The 24,952-nt window shown below is 38.6% G+C and overlaps 2 protein-coding genes across 2 annotated transcripts in view; both read left to right on the forward strand.

Annotated features, from left to right (window-relative positions):
• Positions 1 to 4,059, forward strand: part of nipsnap3a (nipsnap homolog 3A (C. elegans)) — a 6,855-nt gene extending 2,796 nt beyond the window's left edge. Inside the window, exons 3-7 of the mRNA XM_067598252.1 lie at positions 1,308 to 1,515; positions 1,596 to 1,757; positions 1,830 to 1,979; positions 2,116 to 2,202; positions 3,642 to 4,059. Coding sequence (XP_067454353.1) covers positions 1,308 to 1,515; positions 1,596 to 1,757; positions 1,830 to 1,979; positions 2,116 to 2,202; positions 3,642 to 3,718 — 684 coding nt within the window. The 3' untranslated portion in view covers positions 3,719 to 4,059. The remainder of the gene's footprint in view (positions 1 to 1,307; positions 1,516 to 1,595; positions 1,758 to 1,829; positions 1,980 to 2,115; positions 2,203 to 3,641) is intronic.
• A 4,464-nt stretch (positions 4,060 to 8,523) lies between these two features.
• LOC137188667 (NLR family CARD domain-containing protein 3-like) lies at positions 8,524 to 23,972 on the forward strand. The gene is given in 11 exon segments (XM_067598276.1): positions 8,524 to 8,602; positions 9,277 to 9,378; positions 9,709 to 9,828; positions 11,590 to 11,668; positions 11,830 to 12,058; positions 12,210 to 14,004; positions 14,122 to 14,209; positions 14,211 to 14,296; positions 15,186 to 15,359; positions 22,387 to 22,433; positions 22,588 to 23,972. Coding segments are annotated over 10 exon segments (3,300 nt in total). The 5' UTR covers positions 8,524 to 8,602; positions 9,277 to 9,289; the 3' UTR covers positions 23,181 to 23,972.
• Positions 23,973 to 24,952: the final 980 nt, after the last annotated feature.

Genomic DNA, 24,952 nt, shown 5'->3' on the forward strand with positions numbered 1-24,952 from the left:
ATATTTCAGCAAAAATCAAAGATTAGAGAAAAAGTCCAAAAACTGAAAACAGATTTGTGTATCAGAACTTTGTTTTTTCTTCTTTCCTCTCCCATTAATCATCTCACCACCCCTCAGATTTATCTGCTGACCCTTTGGAGGGGCCCGACCCCTAGGTTGGGAACCACTGGACTAAACTAGCTAACTGTATATAAAGTAGTGTAAACTAGCTCCACCTCCAGCAGCTACAACAGTAACATGCTGCTCTAACACTGATGCTTCACTATTAATAATCTAATGATGTCATATATAATAATATATCAGTCAGAGGGACCAAACCACTACTTTTACTGCAATACTTTAACTACATCAAGCTCATAATACTTATGTACTTTTACTGCAATACTTTAACTACATCAAGCTCATAATACTTATGTACTTTTACTGCAATACTTTAACTACATCAAGCTCATAATACTTATGTACTTTTACTGCAATACTTTAACTACATCAAGCTCATAATACTTATGTACTTTTACTGCAATACTTTAACTACATCAAGCTCATAATACTTATGTACTTTTACTGCAATACTTTAACTACATCAAGCTCATAATACTTATGTACTTTTACTGACAGCAGTCAGTTTTTATCTACTGTCAGCAGATAATAACTGTTTACTTTCTGCATTAACACACACTCACTCTGCAGACTTGGTTCATGGTCCACAGTCACGTATTGATCACCTGCACTGATTGATTTTGTCCAGCAGGTGGCAGCAGGAACCTGAGTTCTCTGCATCTGTCCCTTAAATCAATATTCTTCTTTCCTTTTCTTATTATTTATTATTCTCATTAGTTATTAAAGCAGTTGAATGTTCAGCTCCACATTTCAAAGACAGTTTTAAACGTGTCAATGAGCAGAAACTGAATAAACTGTTGAGTTTCAGCCATAGCAACAAATCTAGTTAGTGGACTGTTATTAATGTTTTCTTTTGTTTTTTGTTATATAATAACGTCCAAAACATGAAACCAATGAATGAACCTTGTAAAACTGTTCAATGAAGTTTATTTTTAAAGGAAATAACAAATGTGAAGACAAGAGAAGAGTTATTGACCCTAAAGATGCTCAACATACACAGTAAAATAAAACATATGAATAATAAACATATAAAACATGTAAAATCATATTTAACGACACCACAAGACAGTTTAGATTAAAGTTATTAGTGTGAATAAAAAGTTAAAAGTGTGTAAGAGTGAAGCAGCTGTCGGTTCCTCTGTTGACAGTCAGAGTGAGACCTCTGCTCTCTTCCCTCCTCTCTGCAGCCTCGTGTGCGTCTCTCTACGAGCTCCCAGCAGAAACACAGAACCTTCTACGAGTTCCGCACCTACTGCATCCGTCCGGACCAGAACACCGCCTTCCTCAAACTGACCAATGAGAAGATCCACCTGCGCACCGCCCACTCCGAGCTGATTGGCTACTGGAGCGTGGAGTACGGCGGCCTGAACCAGGTGTTCCATATATGGAAGTATGGTGAGGAGATTCTTCTTCTTCTTCGTCTTCTTCTTCTTCTGTGGTGTAAAGTGTAGCTGAGCTGGTCTTCTGCTCCTCAGACAGTTACTCCCAGCGGGCAGCGGTCCGGGCAGCTCTGGCCCAGGACCCCTCCTGGATCTCAGACTACATCTCCAAGGCGATGCCGATGCTGACGAGTCAGCACAACGAGGTCACGTACCTGGTTCCCTGGAGCCACCTGCAGAGGCCGCCACAGGAGGGCGGTAAGCCCCGCCCACTCAGACACTGTAAAAACTGCAGCCAATCACAGGTGTGACAGCTGCTGTGTGTTTCAGGTGCGTACGAGCTGATGTCCTTCCTGATGCGTCCCGGCGGTCCAGCGGTTTGGGGCGACGCCTTCCAGGCTGCCATCACCTCCCATGATGCACCGGGGTACGGCAAGCTGGTGGGAGCTTTCCACAATGAGTTCGGGCTGCAGAACAGAGGTGCGCCAGATGTTTCCTGGACTCATCCTGTCCAGTTTTTAGACTTTTTTACAGGCTGAGACTGTTGCTCACCTGTCTGCACTGAATGTAAACAGGTGTGTGTGTGTGTGGTTGATGATGTCATCGTGTCTCTTAGTTCACGCCCTCTGGTGGTTCGAGAGCGCCGACCAGCGAGCTGAAGTTCGACATAAAGCTCACACTGATGCCAGAGTGGTCGCTGCAGGTGAGACTCTGTTTATAGAGAAGCTTTAATAGAGACAAACTTCCTGTAGCTGAACGCTGACATGGAGACGTGCAGATGACCTTCATCACATCTGTTTTCCTCTCTGATTGGTCCAAATGTTTAGCTGTGATGACGTCACAGTTCTGGATCAGATTCTGTTTCTGCTGAAGGTTTGAAATGTTTCACAGATCTGTTGTGTTTAACTGAGACAGAATTACAAGAAACCTCAAGTATCTGACTGGATGAACTGTAAAGAAAGAAAAACTACAGACCAACAGCTGTCAGTGGTAATAATGATGATAATAATGATGATAATAATGATGATAATGATGATGTCAAAGTAAAATAATGTGATTTATTTAAACTGCTGCCAGTGAAGAGTCGTACGTAACGACTTCCTGCAGATCACACAAACAACTATAGTTCAGCTGAACATGAGAACCTTGAGGACTCAAGGTTCTATAAAACAGAAAATACTGTACTTGAGTTCCATTTATAACCTTTATTAAATAAACTTTCAGCTCAACATCAGCAGCAAATAAAATCATCAATAATGTTATTAAAATAAATATAGTTTGATGTTTATGTTTGAGGCAGATTATGTCTCCTGACTCACTGAATCAAACCTCATCTGGGAACATTTGGGAACATTTGGGAACATTTGGGAACATTTGGGAACAGTTTTGCTCGTCTATGGCATCGTGTTTGTCGGCAGGTGAGATTTGTCGTCAGTTGCCGCCACACCAAACGCCACGATTGGTCCAAACCACAAGCAGCTGCTGAACATTTATGAGGAAAAGTTAATTATTGTAATTGAAAAATCCCAGTTTCCTGGATGAGGTGACTAACAGTAACAATAATAACTTTATTAATTCAGCACTTTTCAAAAACAAGTTAGAAAGTCCTTTAAAAAGACATAAAAAGAGATTTCACCAGATAAATATGAAATAAAAGTAGAATCGATACAGTAATAATAACACGTGAGGTAAAATCATCAATAACTTCCAGATTTAAAGAGGAAACAGATTCCAGATGGTTTCAGACCTCAGACCGGATCTCAGACCGGATCTCAGACCGGATCTCAGACCGGATCCAGGCTCATATTAGGGGTTAATATGACATCACAGCATCATATATAATATATGACATCATCATATATAATATATGACATCATCATATATAATATATGACATCATCATATATAAAGCCTCCAGGAATCATTAACACTGTAAAGCAAACAGAGTATCAGGCGTCATGTGACTGTTTGATTGGATGTTGAGTCGTCTCGCTGGATTAATGACATCACAACATCACGCCAGAATCCATCTTGTCAGGCTTCAGGTTTTGTGTTTGTGTCTCCGGTGCTTCGGACCAATCAGAGTCGTGAATCCAGCTAATAATCAATGTTATTGACAGATGTTTCTCTGTGTGTCTCTCAGTCAGAAACAGCGTCGTCCATCTGGACTCTCAGGAGAATAAACTCATGTTTCCGTGCTCCTTCTCGCCGCTGAAGTAACTTCCTGCCCTGTGTCGTCTCCATGGCAACAGAGAAACACGAGCCTTTAACATGTAAAACTCATCCTCGGTTTGTCCTCTGCGGGCTTCCGTACGAGCATTAACACAACACGTCGAGGATCGTTCAGTTTTATAAACTTTACTGATGTAAATGAACCTTTAACATCATAAAAATCATCAATAAATCAGATGAGTTGTTTTGTTTTAATGTCTGCAGATTCTGTTTGTTTACACCGAAGAGACGAAATGTTCCTTTAAAGCTGAAACTGGTTTATTTCTGCTGCATGTAACAAAATAATGAATAATTATATTATAATAAATGTGATACATGTGGACCATCAACTGTCTTCTGTGTTTGAATATTAAAGAGCTGCAGGATCATAATTATAATATTAAACATTTCATTTTATTTCATGATTCTCTCAGTATTACAGTAAAAGTACATAAATATTAAGTTCAGTCTGTTGAGTTTTGAGTCTGAATTAAAACAAGTTTCCAGCAAACATTGAAGAACAAAACAAGAAACAATTAAAGTTCAAGTTTGTAACAAAGTGACGTCGTTAATTTTTCATTACAGGTTGTTTCTGATTGGTTCAACACTGAGTCACATGATGAACTTTACCAACACACATTTTACACACAAACACACAAACACAACAACACATGTGTCAATCAGACACACTGAGATAAAAACAAAACAACAGGCAGCACATGAGGATCTTTATTACATCACTGTTGTATTGTGTTTATGTAGTTTAATGGTTGATAGTGTATAAATGTGTATATTGTGTTTATGTAGTTTAATGGTTGATAGTGTATAAATGTGTATATTGTGTTTATGTAGTTTAATGGTTGATAGTGTATAAATGTGTATATTGTGTTTATGTAGTTTAATGGTTGATAGTGTATAAATGTGTATATTGTGTTTATGTAGTTTAATGGTTGATAGTGTATAAATGTGTATATTGTGTTTATGTAGTTTAATGGTTGATAGTGTATAAATGTGTATATTGTGTTTATATGTAGTTTAATGGTTGATAGTGTATAAATGTGTATATTGTGTTTATATAGTTTAATGGTTGATAGTGTATAAATGTGTATATTGTGTTTATGTAGTTTAATGGTTGATAGTGTATAAATGTGTATATTGTGTTTATGTAGTTTAATGGTTGATAGTGTATAAATGTGTATATTGTGTTTATATGTAGTTTAATGGTTGATAGTGTATAAATGTGTATATTGTGTTTATATAGTTTAATGGTTGATAGTGTATAAATGTGTATATTGTGTTTATATGTAGTTTAATAGTTGATAGTGTATAAATGTGTATATTGTGTTTATATGTAGTTTAATAGTTGATAGTGTATAAATGTGTATATTGTGTTTATGTAGTTTAATGGTTGATAGTGTATAAATGTGTATATTGTGTTTATGTAGTTTAATGGTTGATAGTGTATAAATGTGTATATTGTGTTTATGTAGTTTAATGGTTGATAGTGTATAAATGTGTATATAGTGTTTATATGTAGTTTAATGGTTGATAGTGTATAAATGTGTATAAATAAATAAATCATATCACATTAATAACTTTGCTTCAGTAAATGTTTATATATTCATGTGAGAGTGTTGAAGGTTTTACAGCATTTATAAATAAATTGAAATTATGTGTGAAAACAAGACGACATTTTAACATGTTAGTTTGTTTTTATATTGAAGTTATTTGTGTTCTTTCTCTCTACACTTATTATTAATCTGATTGTACGGTGGCTGTTTTGGGACATTTCACACTCAGTTTATCAGGTTCAGATTAGATCAACTTTCACTGGACTAAAGTGGACGTTTCCTTCTTTTCTTTTCTTTATTAAACTCGAGTTCAGACTAAACTCCTTAAAGAAGATCAGCTGATGTTAAAAGTCACACTGCAGATTGTGTTTTCATAAAATGGAAACAAAAGCTTATTACAATATTCTGTAAAACATCTGAAACATGAAGCCAACACAGAAGAGCCATTTATCACTAAAACTGACATCATGCAGATGTTTGTGCTGTATGTGGAGAGTTGTAGTTACTGACAGTGACCACTGGAGGGCAGTAAATACTCTGATTATCTCTCTATGAGTCCAGATCAGTGAGTTTAGAAAGATCAATATCAGTATTGATGGCAGTATTTATAACAGGTGAATAATGTCTGTGTTCACATATATAGTGTCATTATCAGACTGGTGAACATTAGTGCTGATGTAATGCAGTAAATGTGTCATAAAGTCATTTCTAGATCAGAGCAGTAAAAGAGAAAATGAGATGAGTTAGTTACAATAACACTTGATCCTGAACGCAGCTCAGACTGAGACTAGTTCAACCAGTCAGACTGCATACTGAGGTAGTGAAGAGATGAAGGTGTGGCACAAACAAAAACACACAAACACAAACACGAAGCAGCATCACTTCACCTGAGGAAAGTTGAACTTGAACTGAAGCTCGTTTCCTGCTCAGACCTGCTCAGAGAGCTGCACACTGATGAAGTTCATGAGAGAAAGTTCAGTAAGTGGAGCTCTGGTTGATTTCTCTTGGTCTTTGAGTCTCTTCATAGACAGTGTGTGATTGTTGGAGGAGTTTGTCAGCTTGGGAAACTTTCTGGTTGTTGTCGGGTAAAGATGGTGTCTGTGTGAGTCGTACTCATGCAGAAAAATCCTCCTGTGAGGTTAAATTATTGAACATTATATTAATGGGTTATTATTACTGATACATTGATGAGTAAGGAGCATTTTACTGTTGTAGTTGGTGGAGGTGGAGCTGATTTTATTTATTGTTTGATAATTAATAACAAATATTCTATAAGATAATGACATGTTTGTATGTAAATATTAAAATGTTCGATTTGCAAAGTAACTACTAACTGCAGCTGTTAAATAAATGTAGAGAAGTAAAAAGTATAATATTTCCCTCAGAAATGTAGTGAAGTATAAAAAGGTATAAAATGGGAAAACTCAAGTGAAGTACAAATACCTTAAACTTGTACTTAAGTGCAGTACTTGAGTAAATGTACTTCCCCCCACTGAGGAGGGCAGGGCTCAGCTGACTGTCTGTAAGAATGAGGAAACACACTCAGTGATGAGATGAGATACTGTCAGTATCATATCACTGCTGCACAGTCTGTTTTCCACTGAAAACACTGAGGAGGGCAGCTTATTCTCTTGGTTTTAATCAGTTTGATCAGTTACAATATGTTCATTTAGGAGAAACATCATACATGATGTGAGAATACAGACTGTAGGAAAGAGTCGGGTTACAGTCAAACACAAGATGAGTAATTCATACTGTTAAAAACTTTTATGACAAAAACAGTAAAGAACAGAGAATGTCTGTTTTGATGATATAACATCCATTGTGACTGTGCTTTGTGTTGGTGACTGTACAGCTTCACTCACTGATTAAAACTGTCTGTCTGAGTTTGTTCACTGCTGTTTAAAGAGCTGACAGTGCAGAAGAGACCAAAGCCTCCAGATACATGTAGAAATAATCAGAAAACTGGAAACGTCATTATTTTAACTGAATGTTCATCAGATTTTGTCTGAGCATGTTTTAAAGTAAAACATTAACATTTACTCAGAGTTCATTTTAACTGACCTACTTTTTACATTTATCGTACTACATTAGACTACAAAACTGGATCAGAGTTTCATGATTCAGATTAACCATCATTCATTGTGTCCAGCATTATATATGATTCAATACACTGAAACATGACAGAGGAAACATCATAGAAGATATTTATCTTGAAGTTATGTTAATATTAATATTTGCTGTTGAGATGTTAACACAAAAAATAAAGAAGATATGAACCATTTAAAGTTTGTGTGCTATAATGCACAGACAATTTTCAGAGGGCGCCAACATTTATTATTTATTGTCTCTGTCATTAAGTGAAGTCAGTTTGTATTAAAGCATTAGACTTGAGTCCATTTCTGTAACTTGTGCTTGTTTGTTTAACCTACATTATTTCTCGGTGCCTATAGGTGACCTTGTATGTAGGTAAAGTTGAGCCACTAAAAACCCTCCTGGCACAATGCTTCCCTCCCCCATTAAGACAGGTATATCTAGTCTGTAATAGTATTCACCTCCTCCTATTTTTGAGATGTGTTATGATGAAACGATTATTATGAAATGTATTACATATTTTATACAGTACTTATATTTCTCTAATATATATATTTTCTTCTACTTTTCTCTATGTATTTTGATATGTATCTCATATGAGTAGGTTTGTGTATTTTGTACTCTATGATATATGGTATTTTATGTTAAGGTGTGCATGGATGTACTCATCCTCTGTAATATTAGAGATGGGATAGCCTTATTGTGCATTTTGTGCTCTGACCTTAACTGCATCTCATTATCTTGTGGATATGAGTCTTATGGAAATGTATATTTATATCTGATTTTGTAAGGTGTAATCCTAGTTACTGTTGCTTGTTGTTTACTTTTTTGTGCATTTGTATTAGAAAATGAGATGCTGTGTGTGAACCACTTGGATCCTCTGTTGATCAGCACCTGACTATTTAAAGACACACCTGATAGCAATCAAGCACAGAGCGAATCTGATGAAGCGACGTGCAAAACGTGTAGTTCACTCCTTTTGTTTTATAATGTAATCCCCTAATAAAATAGTGTCTATCCTGGTGTGCGCTGGAATACTTTTTCGACTTTCTGCAGTTTATATAATGTCAATAGATGTGGTCAATGTGAACATGAAGAACAATCACGCCAACTTGTGAACATCAAAGATCAGATCAGACTCTTTTGTTCTCTCTGTGTTTCCTCTACAGATGAAGGTAGAAAGTCTCTGTGAGCTGATGTGGATGTGAATTCAGCAGCATCTGTCCAGGTAACATGATTGATTTTGGATTATTGGACGAGCTGCCGCTGCATGTTCTGACTGGATATAGTAGACTCTGAAAAAGAGGAACATTTCAAATGTTGAAGAGCTTTTCAAAGTCTGTCAAATAGAAGTGAAAAGTGATCTGATCCCCAAAGAAAGCCAAAGAAACAGTAACATGAAGTGTTTCCCTCTAGTCTTCAAACCATCCAAAAGCTTCCTGCAAAAACATTTTCATTCTCTTCTCCTAAACTTCTGTAATATATAAACCTTTATATTTTATTTTCACTTGGTTTCTGTATCATATTTAAACTGTGAAGAAAGTCAGACCGTCTGTTCAGGACTCGTACGACAGCTCTGAACTCGTCAATTTCATTCGTACCTCAGAGAGAAGTCTCAGACAATTGGTGAAGCCACAAATTCTCTTAAATCACTCGTACGTGTCACTTAAGAAGAAATCTGTTGGTTCGAGTGCTTCTTGCATGAGGCCTATTGTGAGCATTGTGAAAGTGATTTGTTAGATATGACACTGCAGCTCAAAGTGCCAACAACATGGAAACTGTCAGATGAGTGTATTTAGTATTGAAGTGGATGAGCTGCTTTCCTCCAGTCAGAGCTCTGTGTGTTTGTCACGTGACTGAGAGGAATGATGAGAAATAATGTGTTGTTGTGTTTGTGTGAAGGTGTTTCTCTGCTATGGATCAGTGTGAGGACAGAGAGGAGGGAGTCCCTCCCTCTAAAAGCTCTCTGTGTGGGGAACATGACAGCCAGACCAAAGCTCAGAGGTGAGATGAGGATCTCTAACTGTCCATTACTGTTCTCCACTCACATCACTCCACCATCATTATTCACACTCAGAGCTCTGTGTGTGTTGTGTTGAAGAACAAAGAAGCAGCACAGACCAGACACTGCTGGACCTGGACCTGGACCTGGACCTGGACCTGGACCTGGACACAGCTGTGTTTCCATGAAGAGTGACTGGTCCATGGATAAAGGAATATATTTTAAATCTGGACAACCTGCTGATGGAAGGTAAGAATGTAAAGCTGCAAAGACTGAACAGACTTTTCATTTCTATCCAACATGCACATTTATCAAAGCTGTTGTTGTTTCAGGATCCAGCAGCCGAGACCAGACCCTCCTGGACCTGAACCCAGCTGTCTGTCCTTTAAGAGTGACTGTTCAAATGAACGTTTAATTCATTTTAAAGAAGGACATCCATCTACTGATCAGATGTAAGCTGTGACTGACAGTAAACGTCAGGTTATGCTAGAAAAGAACTGGTTTGTATGACGTGTTGTCTGACCACGTCAGTGAAAAGCCGGCCGTCATAGAGAGGGAGGAGACGTGATTATCATTTAAATATGGAGATAACAGATCACATGTTCAGTCTGTGAACATGTTCCATAAATAAGTCCTGACCTGACTTCTATAAGCTCCTCTCATTTTTAACAGCTGGATGTGTAACAGGAGGCTGTTCCACAACATGGCAGCAGCTTAAAAAAAGGAACTTCTGGCTACATTATTCACTGGAGGGACTTTATATGAACACACACTGGCCCTGGTGTTATAGCCATGCTGACTATGTTCCATTGTTATCTGTGAAGTATTGAGGAGCAAACCCATTGATAATGTTGAACATATGATGCAGCTTCTGTTGTTCTACTCTGAGCTGTACTGGCAGCAGTCCTACACTTCTGAATTCATCACCAACATGAGTTAAAGAGGATACATCTAATAAATACTGAATAATATTATTTTGCATCACCTGCAGTTTGTTCCTAAATTTAAATGTCAAAAAACTGAACCAATCAGAACAGGACTTAAGTTTGCTGCCACTCTTAGATAATATTTTAACAACAACAGATTCACAGGACAGTGTCTCCAATATTATTCCTAAATATGAGACAACATTTTTTTAAATTTATTTATATCATATTATTTATTATAAAATTTCAGTTCCTTTACAAAAGATTTTCAATGTATTAGTTCTTGACAATGTCTTTGTTCCAAACAGGATTGACTGGGTTTTACCCAAATGTATTGAAAGCTTGTTATCTATCAGCCACTCTCTCACACTTTCTGATTCATTACTAAGAGTTCTGAATTTCACTGACATCATTCCCAGATACCAGTAATGCAGAATCATCAGCATACAGCAGTAGCTTGCATGTCACAGCAGCTGTCGTATAATTTATATACATAAGAAATAAAAGAGGCCCTAAAATAGAACCTTGCAGCACCACACATGTAAAATCCAGAGGTTCTGATAGAACCACTTCAACATCACAGACTTGAGTTCTTCCTGTCATGTAAGAAATAAACCATTTTACAGCAGTATGTCCAAACGCCATGTAACTGTAGCTTTGACAACAGTATAGAATGATTTCTGCAAGTCAGCATAATTTCCTCCACCAAGGTTTTGTCTAATAAAATCAAACCAATGAATAAGACAGGTGTCAGTAGAGTCTGCTGCTGTAAAGCCAGACTGAAGCTCATACAACAAACTGTGTCTGACTAAATACTCCTCAACCTGCTCAAACACAAGACATTCAAAAACCTCAGACATGACACCTGCCTACTTTCTCACGTACACAAACCCGAATGTCTTTTTAATTCTGGGAGTTGCCCAGTTCAACCAGTCTGATACAAGCAGACACTGAGCAGCTCCACTGGATCAGCTGGAGGTTGTAGCTGCCTTGCTCCAGGGCACTTCAGCAGTGTACAGTGAGGGAGGGAGAGCTGTATGGAGGGTTGATCAGAGCTGTTGGAACTAAACCAAACTGACTGATGAAGCAAAACACTGAGCTGAAAGCTACAAACAGACTGAGCTGTTGATTCTCAGTGAGATCAGCAGGACTAGTAAAGCTTTACCACTACAGGGAGTCATCTGATTCTCTGTTCACATCCAAATATCACTTGATGGACCTTTAGCTTGTGTTTGTCTCTGTGTGGACAGACATAATGTGAGCTCATTCTTCATGATTCCTCCACAGAGTGGACCAGGAGAGCTCAGAGGTTCCCAGTGATCAGTCTGCCCAGCAGCATCTAACACACCTGGACTCCATATTTATGGTCTGTACATGTACAACAACTACTTTTACATCTATTCTGTTCAGAATCATCTCCATGCTGCACTTTGTAGACCAGTGGATTGTCAGTCTGTCCAACATGGATCTGATGTTTGCCTTATGATTTCAGTTTGATTGTGTCATTCATGTAGTATTCTGTTCCAGCTGCTGGAAGAGAACATCGTCACTTTTGTGAAGAACGAACTGAAGAAGATGCAGATGGTTCTGAGTCCAGATTACCCAGAATGCCTAGAGAGTCAGAGGAAGGATGAGGAGGTGTTGGACGGTGAGGAGGAAGAGCAGAGGAGGAGCAGCAGAGAGGCATTTCTGAAGATCACACTGCACTTCCTGAGGAGAATGAAGCAGGAGGAGCTGGCTGACCGTCTGCAGAGCAGTAAGAGGATTTATATAAAGATTTAACATGCTGAATAAATGAGACATTTACTGATGGAGGAAAATACGGTTGATGTTTAATTAAACGTTGAAATATTTTACTATTACTTTATACTTCATATATTGATCCTGTTTTGTGTGTGTTCATTCAGGGACTCTTGCTGGCAGGTGTCAACATAAACTCAAGTCTAACCTGAAGAAGAAGTTCCAGTGTGTGTTTGAGGGGATTGCTAAAGCAGGAAACCCAACCCTTCTGAATCAGATCTACACAGAGCTCTACATCACAGAGGGAGGGACTGCAGAGGTCAATGATGAACATGAGGTCAGACAGATTGAAACAGCATACAGGAAAACAGACAGACCAGAAACAACAATCAGACGAGATGACATCTTTAAAGCCCCACCTGGAAGAGATGAACCAATCAGAACGCAGATGACAAAGGGAGTGGCTGGCATTGGGAAAACAGTCTTAACACAGAAGTTCACTCTGGACTGGGCTGAAGACAAAGCCAACCAGGACATACACTTCACATTTCCATTCACTTTCAGAGAGCTGAATGTGCTGAAAGAGAAAAAGTACAGCTTGGTGGAACTTGTTCATTACTTCTTTACTGAAACCAAAGAAGCAGGAATCTGCATGTTTGAAGAATTCCAGGTTGTGTTCATCTTTGACGGTCTGGATGAGTGTCGACTTCCTCTGGACTTCCACAACAATGAGATCCTGACTGATGTCACAGTGTCCACCTCAGTAGATGTGCTGCTGACAAACCTCATCAGGGGGAAACTGCTTCCCTCTGCTCGCCTCTGGATAACCACACGACCTGCAGCAGCCAATCAGATCCCTCCTGAGTGTGTCGACATGGTGACAGAGGTCAGAGGGTTCACTGACCCACAGAAGGAGGAGTACTTCAGGAAGAGATTCAGAGATGAGAAGCAGGCCAGCACAATCATCTCCCACATCAAGACATCACGAAGCCTCCACATCATGTGCCACATGCCAGTCTTCTGCTGGATCACTGCTACAGTTCTGGAGAATGTGTTGAAGAGCAGAGAGGGAGGAGAGCTGCCAAAGACCCTGACTGAGATGTACATCCACTTCCTGGTGGTCCAGTCCAAACTGAAGAATGTCAAGTATGATGGAGGAGCTGAGACAGATCCACACTGGAGTCCAGAGAGCAGGAAGATGATTGAGTCTCTGGGAAAACTGGCTTTTGAGCAGCTGCAGAAAGGCAACCTGATCTTCTATGAATCAGATCTGACAGAGTGTGGCATCGATATCAGAGCAGCCTCAGTGTACTCAGGAGTGTTCACACAGGTCTTTAAAGAAGAGAGAGGGCTGTACCAGGACAAGGTATTCTGCTTCATCCATCTGAGTGTTCAGGAGTTTCTGGCTGCTCTTCATGTCCATCTGACATTCATCAACTCTGGAGTCAATCTGCTGTTAAAAAAACAAACAACATCCTGGTGGTCTGAAGTGTTCGGAGGCAAATCAACATGTTTCTACCAGAGTGCTGTGGACGAGGCCTTACAGAGTCCAAATGGACACCTGGACTTGTTCCTCCGCTTCCTCCTGGGTCTTTCACTGGAGAACAATCAGAAACTCCTCCGAGGTCTGCTGAAACAGACAGGAAGTAGCTCACAGACCAATCAGGGAACAGTCAAGTACATCAAGATGAAGATCAGTGAAAATCTGTCTGCAGAGAGAAGCATCAATCTGTTCCACTGTCTGAATGAACTGAATGATTCTCTAGTGGAGGAGATCCAACAGTACCTGAGTTCAGGAAGTCTCTCTACAGGTAAACTGTCTCCTGCTCAGTGTTCAGCTCTGGGCTTCATCTTGCTGTCATCAGAAAAAGATCTGGACGTGTTTGACCTGAAGAAATACTCTGCTTCAGAGGAGGCTCTTCTGAGGCTGCTGCCAGTTGTCAAAGCCTCCAACATAGCTCTGTAAGTACACAGACAGTTGGATTTATTGAAAATATTTTTAAACAGATCTTTTAAAGAGGATGGAAAAATCATCATGATGATGATGATTTATTGAGTATTTTTCGTTTGTCTCTTCAGACTGAGTGGCTGTAAACTTTCAGAGAGAAGCTGTGCAGCTCTGTCCTCAGCTCTCAGCTCCCAGTCCTCTAATCTGAGAGAGCTAGATCTTGAGTAACAACAACCTGCAGGATTCCGGGCTGAAACTGTTGTCTGCTGGACTGGAGAGTCAAAACTGTACACTGGAAACTCTCAGGTCAGGATTCATCAACACGTTCAACTGATCACCATTTAAACTGTGATATATACGAGTTGATGAACACCTGGACATTTTCTATACTCAAATTATTTTCAGAGCAGTTGTGTGTTTAGACCCTGTGCATAACTTTCTATTAACATATTTTCATTAGTTTTGTTTTGTCTCTGCTTTTGGAATCTGAAATATCAGAGAGGAGTTTTAAGATTCAATAACTGAATGAAGAACTGTGTATCTGGCCCAAAGAAAACACATACAGTCAGTGAACAGTTCTTGTTCACAGTTGTAGTTTCTTTTAATTTCAGAGCAGTATCTGTGCTGGGATGTTAGTGATTTTAACTCACCATGGTGATATGACAGTGCACCCCAGCTGTTATATGGTTAACCACCATTTAATTCTTCTTTTCTTTCGAACAAGCTTCTAACTCTGGATGATTACCGAAACTGAATGAAGGAGTCAGAAATGTTTCCTTACTGTTAGTTTTTACTTCTATTTCCACAATATTCAGTCCTTATATGCCACATTAGTTAGGATTCCTGTTCTGTATTCGACTGTGAGCATCTGAGAAGGAGTCCTTTACTTCTGTGATTCACAGTTCACTGTGGCTGCTTCTTCTTTTACTATTCTTTTATTTAGACCTATTGTCATGCAATGAAGAGTTAGAAGTCAGTGACATGTTTACTAAGGTTACAGGAACCTGGAACTGCCTCACAATGAAATCGTTACAGTGGTTATCCATTTGAATTGAGAAGTAGGGATCGAAAGTATTAAATTTCACTTTGAAGATTACACAAACACATCGGTGATGACAGTAATAAACACACTACCCTCCAGTCCTGCAGTGATCTCAGATCATGTGATTTGTGTTGTTGTTTTGTGTGTCTGCAGGCTGTCAGGATGTCTGATCACAGAGGAAGGCTGTGCTTCTCTGGCCTCAGCTTTGAGCTCCAACCCCTCCCATCTGAGAGAGCTTGATCTGAGCTACAATCATCCAGGAGATTCAGGAGAGAAGCTGCTGTCTGCTGGACTGGAGGATCCACACTGGAGACTGGACACTCTCAGGTATGGACAGACAGGTGGACACTCTCAGGTACAGATGTCACTTATTTCAATTGATGTACCACAGTAATGCCGTGGCTGCAGTGAAGGGGTGAAAATGAAATAATTTGTCCAGGAGTAGCTGCAGTGTGCACCAACAACCACCAGGTGGCACATGTGAGCAGTCCAGATGCAGTGTCTGTCTGTCCCTATGTTAACCTGACGTGCCAGATGGTTTGTTACACAGAACTATCTGAAAAATCGTCCTTGGAAACTGTTTGGAAAAAGGACAGGCACAAAATACTTGGCAGGTTATTGGATGAACCATCCACCTATCACTGTCTATCACTGTCTGTTGCTGTCTTACCTTGCGAGGCAACTTGATTTGCAATGTTGATAACTTGAAGCTTGACAAGATGGATTCTTGCATGATTTTGTGATGTTGTGATCTCGCAAATCAAGCAGCCTTGCAAGGTAATCTCTTTCTGTAGGGTAGTCCATACAAAATGGCGACCATGCAGAGAAATGCGGTGATCCAGTTTGGGAATGAGTCACTGCACTCTGTTATATTTTCTGTACAGTATACTAACATGTTACACAGTCTTAATTTCATAATTTATAATTGTGTTATGATATTTAAACCAACCATATGAAACATGGAAATTTGCCCCCCCAATATTTGTAATCGACTTGACGTCAGATTCCCTCAGAAGCTGAAAGAAAGCTGATTTGTTCCCCTTGATATTTAGAGTTAAACTGACTCTGAAACACTCTGAATGTGTATCATTCACATTAACCTGCTGCGTCTCATCTGTTTATATGTTCAGCAACAGTTAAAAGCAGCTGTGAGCACCATGGATGTATTATAAGATCAGTAAAGTTATTTTTACAGTGAGTGGAGCAGTTTCTGCAGCTGTCTCCAGTGTTTATAACGATAAATGCAACTTTAAATTCAGAGTGATGTTCACCACCCGCATAGCCACTGGTATACCTGGATGTGCCATCTAAATCTCAAGCTGGCACACTCAGCATAATCATAGCAGCCTGTCATGGCCTGTCAGACAGGCTGTGAGGCTCAAGAGATCACTGTGATGTGACTCAGCTGATGCACTGTAACGTTAACGCAACATTGGCTACACAAAATGTTTAATGTTTTTTACTTTCTTTTTGCAGTTCGTAACTTCCTAAGTATTATTCCAAAAAGAGCTATTACTACTTACACTGATGCTAAAGAAAACATTTATAGTGGAACTGCGGAATGGAACAAAAGTTTACTTTTGGGACACAGACACAGCCCTACCACAGACTCAGCTGCTAGTCTAACCTAGCCTAGCATACAAAGCTTCTCCGACCGGCAAAAGACAACATATTATCCTAGCTTAGCTTTAGCCCCCCTAAAATCTTCTTTAGCCCCCCCAAAATAAATGTACATTATTAATTTAAATCAATAGTTTTTTCTTCATTCATTTTTCATTAAAGTCGATCAAATTGTGCCATTGCGTCTCCAAATTCACAATATACCTAAAGCACCAGGCACTAGGACCTGGGAGAGGCTGCTGCTGCTCTAATCCAGCATTTCCATTGGCTGTGCTCCTCACTCAGAGCCCCCAGTAGAGACTGTAACGGTAGGCTAAAATTTTACCAAGATAAACATAAAATACAGAGTGGAATAGTAAGTAGTTACAGAGTGAAGATAACAAGCTCCAATATGAATTTGTGGCAAATGATGGTCAGTGTAGCGACCTATCAAGTTGTTACTCGTTTGTTTCTTGCTTAACATTTGCTAACTTTAGGTTTATGTGAGGAAAAAACAAGAGGATAGGCTATATACGTTAACACTAACTTTATACAGTGGAAACCGCTTATATAGTCACAGTGATCAACCCCTTATATGGATGAAAAAGCTCAGGACAGAATCATTCCTATACAACTGCTGTTTAAATAATTCCCTTATAGTAATCAAGTAGTCCGTTTACAGTGTTAATTTTGGGTCTTTTCATACATGAAAACATGGGGGGAATAAAATTACGGTAACTCTATTTATATTTTTTACCTCACTCCAACGTTTTTTTCCTGTCATTCCTGTCATTTCTAGCTACCACTGCTCGCTCTCCTCATCCACTCTCTAGCTCGCTTGACCACTGCTTCTCTCTCTCTCTCTCTCTCTCTCTCTCTCTCTCTCTTTCTCTCTCTCTCTCTCTCTCTCTCTCACACACACACACACACACACACACACACACACATACACACACACACACACACACACACTCTCACGCTCTCTCATCTTAAAATGAGTCAGGAGCGGAACAAGCGTTTGAAACAGCTTTACTGTATTTTGAAGCAGCTACAGTAAATAGTGAAGCTGCCATTTCATTACAACTGTCAGTTAGATGGTAATCTGCATGAGAAATAAAGAAAAGGAAAAAAAAAAATCCAAAGCCAAAGTGTGAACGAGTGAAAGAGACATAAATAATGTTACTGACAGCTCTTTACATTCTTTGCTTTTATATGCCTCTGAAGTATTTCAAAACAACCATATCAGTAGGCAGAGATCATTGTTTATAATCAGTTAATGTCAGTGAAAAGGTCACATTGTGTTGATCATAATGCAATTTTATGTCCCTCAAATCCTCAACATGTAGATGGATAAACAACATTTCTTCAAAAAGGCGGGTCAGGTCAGAAGATTTTGCCAGTTCAGACAAATACAAATTTAAACTGGTCAATCACTCATTAAGCCTTGAGTTCTTGTTACTCTGAGTTTAATAAAATAACATGTTACTGAAAACAGGCGAGGAGAGGAAGAGGAGGAAGATGAGGAGACTGACAGGGCTGAAGGAGGTTAGTGATCAAGAAGAAAGCGAGTGGGAGTTGTTTAAGCTTTCACTTCAAATTAATACTGAATTTCATGACATAGGCCTATTACTCATACATTTTTAATTTTAGAGGTTCACACATCAAACATCAGTCTGTGTATCAATTACCTACTTAGGACCTGCAACTTATCTAAGAGAGAGGAGATAACATTGACTTCAGCACCTTTGCTTGATCTGTGCCTGTTGTAAGTGCATTTAAGTCATAGTAGATCTGTGCCTATTACAAACCATGAAGAGACAGATCTATTCTGTTGATTTCACACCCATTGCTACTCTAAAAATTCATGACAAACAGATATTTTGGGGCCAAAAAAAATCCTCCCCCCAGCCCCCCTGGTAACATTAACAAGGTGATGAAAACATCTTTTTTCCACCTTAGAAACAGTTAAAATACGACCATTTATAAATCAAAGAGATGCAGAAAAACTGCACTTTTTACTGGCCTCCCAAAAAAACCACTGAGAGACTTCAGCTCATTTAAAACTCTGCAGCTCGACCAGAACCAAGAGGAGAGAACACATTAGTCCAGTTTTAGCTGCTCTGCACTGACTTCCTGTAACATTTAGAATTGACTGTAAGGTCCTCCTCCTTGCATACAAAGCCCTTAATGTGCTGGGACCAAGCTATATTGCTAACTCCCTTGTTCACTATCTGCCTTCAAGAACACTGAGATCATCTGCTGCTGGTTTATTGCAGATTCCAGCAACAGCTGAAAGAAAATCAGGGATGCAGCCTTTGTCAATTACGCCCCAAACTATGGAAACACTACCGATAGATATCAGAGAAGCAGCTCGCTAGATATTTTTAAAAGAAAACTAAAAACTTATTTCTTCACTTTAGACTTTAACTAGCTTTTGTCTCAATCAGCTTCACACTTATGCTCTACTGCACTTCTTTAAAATGTTGAATTTTACTTGATTTTATAAATGTTATGTATTCTGTTTTAACTTAAACTAACTATAATCTTATTCATTTTATTTTACTCTAATTTATTTTTATCTTATTTTATTATGTGTTCATTTTCACTTTATCTTATATCAAATGTTTTATTTTCCCTCTTATGTACATTTACATGTTTTTATGTTCATTTTATGCCATTTATGTCTTTCTTGATGTGAAACATTTGATGGTAATTTCTTTTACTGTAAAGCACTTTAAAGCATTTTTATGTATGAAAGGTGCTATACATATAAAGTTATTATTATTATTATTATTATTATTATTATTATTATTATTATTATTATTATTATTATCATTATTATTACTACTAAACCTGCATTATCTCTAATAGCCAGTAAAATAGACGATAATTGATTGATTATGTAACGTAACGTTCAGCGTTTGGTTGTGATAAAAGATCCTCTAAAGAGTCGGATGTTCAGTTGGTGAATACATTTAGTTTTAATGGTTTTAGGCCTGTTTTTCACTAGCAGAAATTAGCATTAGCATTAGCATTATCACTGTTAACCATAGATTGTAAATGCATCGTGCTAACCAAGCTAGCAGCTAGCGCTATGGTCAGCTCCAGCCTCTCGTCCAGATATGGTCACCTAAGAGTAAAGAAGCACTTTTATTGATCAATGTAAGTTCTTTGTGGTCACTTCTGGCTCCAAAAATCCAAAATGGCGATGGTCCAACCGCCAGAGTGGAGGGCTGCATCCCAAGTCTCTTAAATTGCGTTTCCCTCACTTGCTTTTAGTCCCTCCCACCGAGGATGCAGGAGAGACGCAAGGAAACCAAGCGAGGAGAGGAAATGAGGAAATGTGTTTTTAGAGACATGAGGCATCTTTTCCTCTGAAGCGTCACATGAAGCGACGTCCGTTTTTTGATAATCCTGAAAGTGAATTCATTATTTAATAACCCAGAATATGATCAGAGTGTCTCCTGAACACTGGAAAATATGTATTTGGCTAAATGTTTCAGGGAAAATGGAAATGATGTAACTCATATCAAACTCAGGAATTTTCAGCCTCACCTGTGACTGAATGTAAATGACAATAAATGATGTAAAATATAAATGTGTTTAACTGTTATTATGGATCAAATTAAAGTCAGGAAGAGTCTGTCTGTCAGCAAGAAACACTTTAATAACATCATGAAAAAGCATCTTTCTAATAAATGAAGAAAGTTGTTTATGGTTCTTTTGTTGATCAGACAGACAATGAACAGATTTTTAACTAGATGATGAATCAGAAAACAAGTAAAGCATAAAACTTGGGAGTGAAACACTTAAATTTAATCTGTAATCTGTCTCCACTTCGGTATGAAACTGCAGTGATGTATCAGATCAGTCTGATCAGCTGCAGCGTCCAATCAATAACTGATATCCAATAAGGGGGTGTGTTGCCTGGTAAAAGACTTCTGTGAAGGCTGCTCTCATGTTTCCTCCTCGCTCCTCGGAGCAGAAATAAGAGACTTGGGACGCTCGTCAAAATGGCGCATCAGGAACAACTTCCGGTTCAGGCGAGGAGCGATCAAATAAGAGACTTGAGACGTATCCGAGGGCTGCGGTGGAAAAGTCCCTCCTATCGTCTTTTCATAAACACTTTTCCTCGACCTCGATGGAAAACGTCATGAGGTCATGAGAAAGATGTGAAGGAGAATTCATGAGGACTTAGGAAAAGACAACCGCGGTGCTGAGAGAGTCTGACTGCACTCACACAGGGCTACGTCATCATGTGACGGCGGATGTTATTGACGTGGGTCTGCTGTGGTGAAACTACAATGTTCTGAAGACGGACGACAAAAAACACATCTTACATACTTCCCCCGGTAGTTCTTACCGTGTTGTTTCATGCAGGTTATATAAACGTGTACAACACAGTGAAAAATATCACGTCATTACTAAGGTCAGAATAGAATTTAAAAAAGGAAAATAGGCTACTGTCACAAAACTGAAACATTATCACATTGAGAATTATTGCTCACACTCACCCTCCTGAATCCCAATTATAGTATGAAAATAAAAGTTAAATGTATGAAAGATAAACAGAACATGTTACTACTGTACATATCATCATTCTGAAGTTTCAAACATGATGAATTAAAAACATCATCTGACTAAAAACGTCTCATATCCCTTTTTCTTGTAAGACAGACTTCTGTGTTCTGGTTAATATGCAGATGATGATCTATTATTATCTTGTGAATATAACAGCTTAACAACCACCACACAACTCAGTTAACACCTTGAAATGTCGACTTGTTTGTGCTTTAAAGTTGTTCTGGTTGATCCAGGCTGTGGGTCCGTGTTCTTCTGTCCAAACATCTGTTCAACTCGTTTGATAACAGGATGAACAAATATACATAAAACATTATTTTGTTGCTGTTTTTCATGTGAAGAAACATCATCTGGAGATTTAAATAATAAAGTCACTGCTGTGTTTCGTACCTAAATGTGCACAGCGTCTCTCTTAATGCAGATGATCCCTGCAAGTATTTAATAAACTCAAGCAGAAATCTTTCAACGTTACAGTCGTTTTAGTGCCAAATTCCCTCATTTTGTTCTGATCCTTCTACCGCAGCTCAACAGATAAACACTGTACAGGGACAGAAAAAGTGGAAATCAGCTTAATATCATTGATTATTTAAATCTCCAGACACGCCAACAGGACCAGTTAGGATCTAATATTAATGAATGTTTATTGACAGTGTTTCCTGGTTGAGCTACAGTGGAAGGATTATTAAATACCTGCAGCGATCAACTAAATGAAAAACAGGAAGCTGCAGTGAACTCACCTCAAACTCTTGAGACTGCAGCTGATTGTCAGCTGTAACCATCATGCAGGAATGTTCCACCTGTGTGAGAGTAAATAACTTGTCGGTCGTCCAAAGATTGTTGAGGAAAGACAAACAGAAACAGGCGGTTTATCATTTTCATGTTAGTGTGAATCAGTTTAAACAGTCCTGTCATCTGTCCACAATACAAACTGCTGAGTATGACAAGAAAAAGTCTCATTGTTGACATGATTTGACTTTGAGACGCCTGTTTCTGATTGGCTGAATGTAGCTGCTGTTGATAGTCATCATGTGATGTGATGGACGGTTGTGTTGCCTAGCAACAGCAAAGCAGCTCAGTGTGATGAGGATCAGAGCTGCTTTTTCTAGAGTGATGTCATGTCCATGTTTGCATGCTGAAAGAGAACGTGCTGCTCTGACCCCCCTCCTCCTTTCAGGCTGCAGCCTGCTGGAGTCCGATGGTTGACACCAGGTCTGAGGAAGTGTAAGTGTGTTTTTCATTTCATTCATGAAAACAAAGCAAACTTCAAACTGTGACATCACTCATTCACATCCTACTGAGGATGAAGATGATGTCATCATCAAACAGATGATAGATCAATAACTGCAGCTGTATTGTGTCTCGTTCTCTCCATCAGATTTCTGTCAACTCACACTGGATCCAAACACAGCACACACATTCCTCAAACTGTCTGACAACAACAGGAAGGTGACACATCTGAAGGAGGATCAGTCATATCCTGATCATCCAGACAGATTTGATTACTGGGGACAGCTGCTGTGCAGAAATGATCTGACTGGTCGCTGTTACTGGGAGGTCGAGTGGAGAGGAAGAGTTAATATATCAGTGACTTACAGAGGAATCAGAAGGAAAGGATACAGTGTTGACTGTTTGTTTGGATGGAATGATCAGTCCTGGAGTCTGTTCTGCTCTGATGATGGTGGTTACTCTGTCTGGCACAATAAGAGAAAAACATCCATCTCCTCCTCCTCCTACTCCTCCTCTGTCTCTAACAGAGTAGCAGTGTATGTGGACTGTCCTGCTGGCACTCTGTCCTTCTACAGAGTCTCCTCTGACACACTGATCCACCTCCACACCTTCAACACCACATTCACTCAGCCTCTGTATGCTGGGTTTAGAGTTGGTCCTGGTTCCTCAGTGTCTCTGTGTGGTCTGGAGGAGGAAGAGTCTCCTCCTGTTAGAGAAACTTTCTCACTGCTGACCAGATAGTTCAGTCTGTACAGGATCACACACAGCTGATGGTATTTAGTACCAACATGATCTCTCACTGCTTGTAAATGTAAACATGGTTTCCACATGATTGACAGTTTGTTTGTAAAATGAATCAAATGATAAACTGAGTCCAGTTGTTGTTGTTTTCTGCTGTTAGTGTATTAGAAAGGCTTGAACTGTAATGGGATCATGGGAATGGGATCTTCACAATGTTTAGTTGTAGTTCTTCTAGTAGTTTCATAGTAACTGTGTTACCTGATTCCTTCACTTATTTAGAGATCACATGACAAATGATGGTCAGAACAACAGGCCTCCTATTGGCTGGTTAAATGAACACCTCTAATGGTGAAGGCTGAGGCTCAGCAGCTGGAGTGTGGCTGCTTTTATGCTGCGTTCATATCATATTGGAATGATGCTAATTATGAGATTCTGACTTGTAAATAGAATTCAGGTCAACATTCAAGTGGTAATTATGAAGTGGAAAAGCTGAAACCTCTGATATTTACTGGATATGCTGGATTATTGTCAATAACAGTATTTTTGAGCCTCATTCCACCAACTTTGTAATCATGCAGCCGTCTTGATTTGTTGTGTGACATGAACGCTGGCGAGTTGTAAACATGGGAATCTTTCCCGCCTCTACCATCCATCCCATATGATGTGAACACAGCATTAGAGATGAGAAGTCCAGGAGCTGTTGTGTGTTTCTGACATACAGGAAGTATTTAGTTTTTCTCTGGAGTGTTTATTTAGTTCCTGTGTAGAGAATAAAGTTCATGATGATCAGTAGCTGATGTTAGTTTTCTCCATTTATTTTTGTGTGTGTGCATGTTAATTCATATCTAATTTCATATAGTAGATTGAAGGTATTTGACAGTTTCAGGACTGTTTAAAGTGTCAGTTTAATGTGTTTAGCTCACATTCAGTCTGACAGCTGTTGTTCATTGACTGTTTCTAAATAAGTTGTGCATCATCAGCACTCAGCTGTCATGTGTGATTAAAGCCAGCAGGTGTCACTGTTTATTCCTTTGGTTAATTCATCTGGATTTGTTGAAAATAGTTTGTATTGAAAGGAGGTTTTATGTTTTTGGTTTCAGTTTCTGTGTAAATATTCATTTAAATATTCACTATAAATTGATTCCACTTTGGTATTATTATTATCACCATAGCCGTTATTGTTATTTTGTATTATTTTGTATAATTGCAAGTCACTTTTGTATTTCCTCTATTTTTTCTATAGATAAACACAAATCCTCATCATCAGCTTTATGATTCAAGATGTTAATAAAGTCTATCTGCAAATACTTTTTACTATCTACTATGTTTCTATTTAATTATTTTAATTTACTATTTAAATATCTTATAAATGGATTTTGTATTTCTCCATCATGATTAATTCCTGGCAGTGTGGAGGACATTTAGAAACATTTAGTCCTTCATGTTTAATAAAATGTATAAAATATAGAATATAATTGTATAATTACATGAATAAAATCTAAATAATGATACATATTATTTATGTTGTATTGTGGGTATTTCTAAAATCCTGGCTACAGCCCTGAATATATACACCAAAATAATGTATTACAAACAAACAATGGAGCAAAATGAATATGTAACCATGGAAACAATCCAAAAGAAGAATCCAGTTGGATGCATGGACAAGTGTTTACTCCTGAGAGAGACAGTCACAATATATTCAGTTTAAAATGTGTAAAAGAAGAGTAAGATCTGTTGAGAAATGTGTTGAGCGGATCACAGACATCTGA

Source organism: Thunnus thynnus, chromosome 9 (genome assembly GCF_963924715.1).
Source record: "Thunnus thynnus chromosome 9, fThuThy2.1, whole genome shotgun sequence".
In the NCBI taxonomy this organism is placed as follows: Eukaryota; Metazoa; Chordata; class Actinopteri; order Scombriformes; family Scombridae; genus Thunnus; species Thunnus thynnus.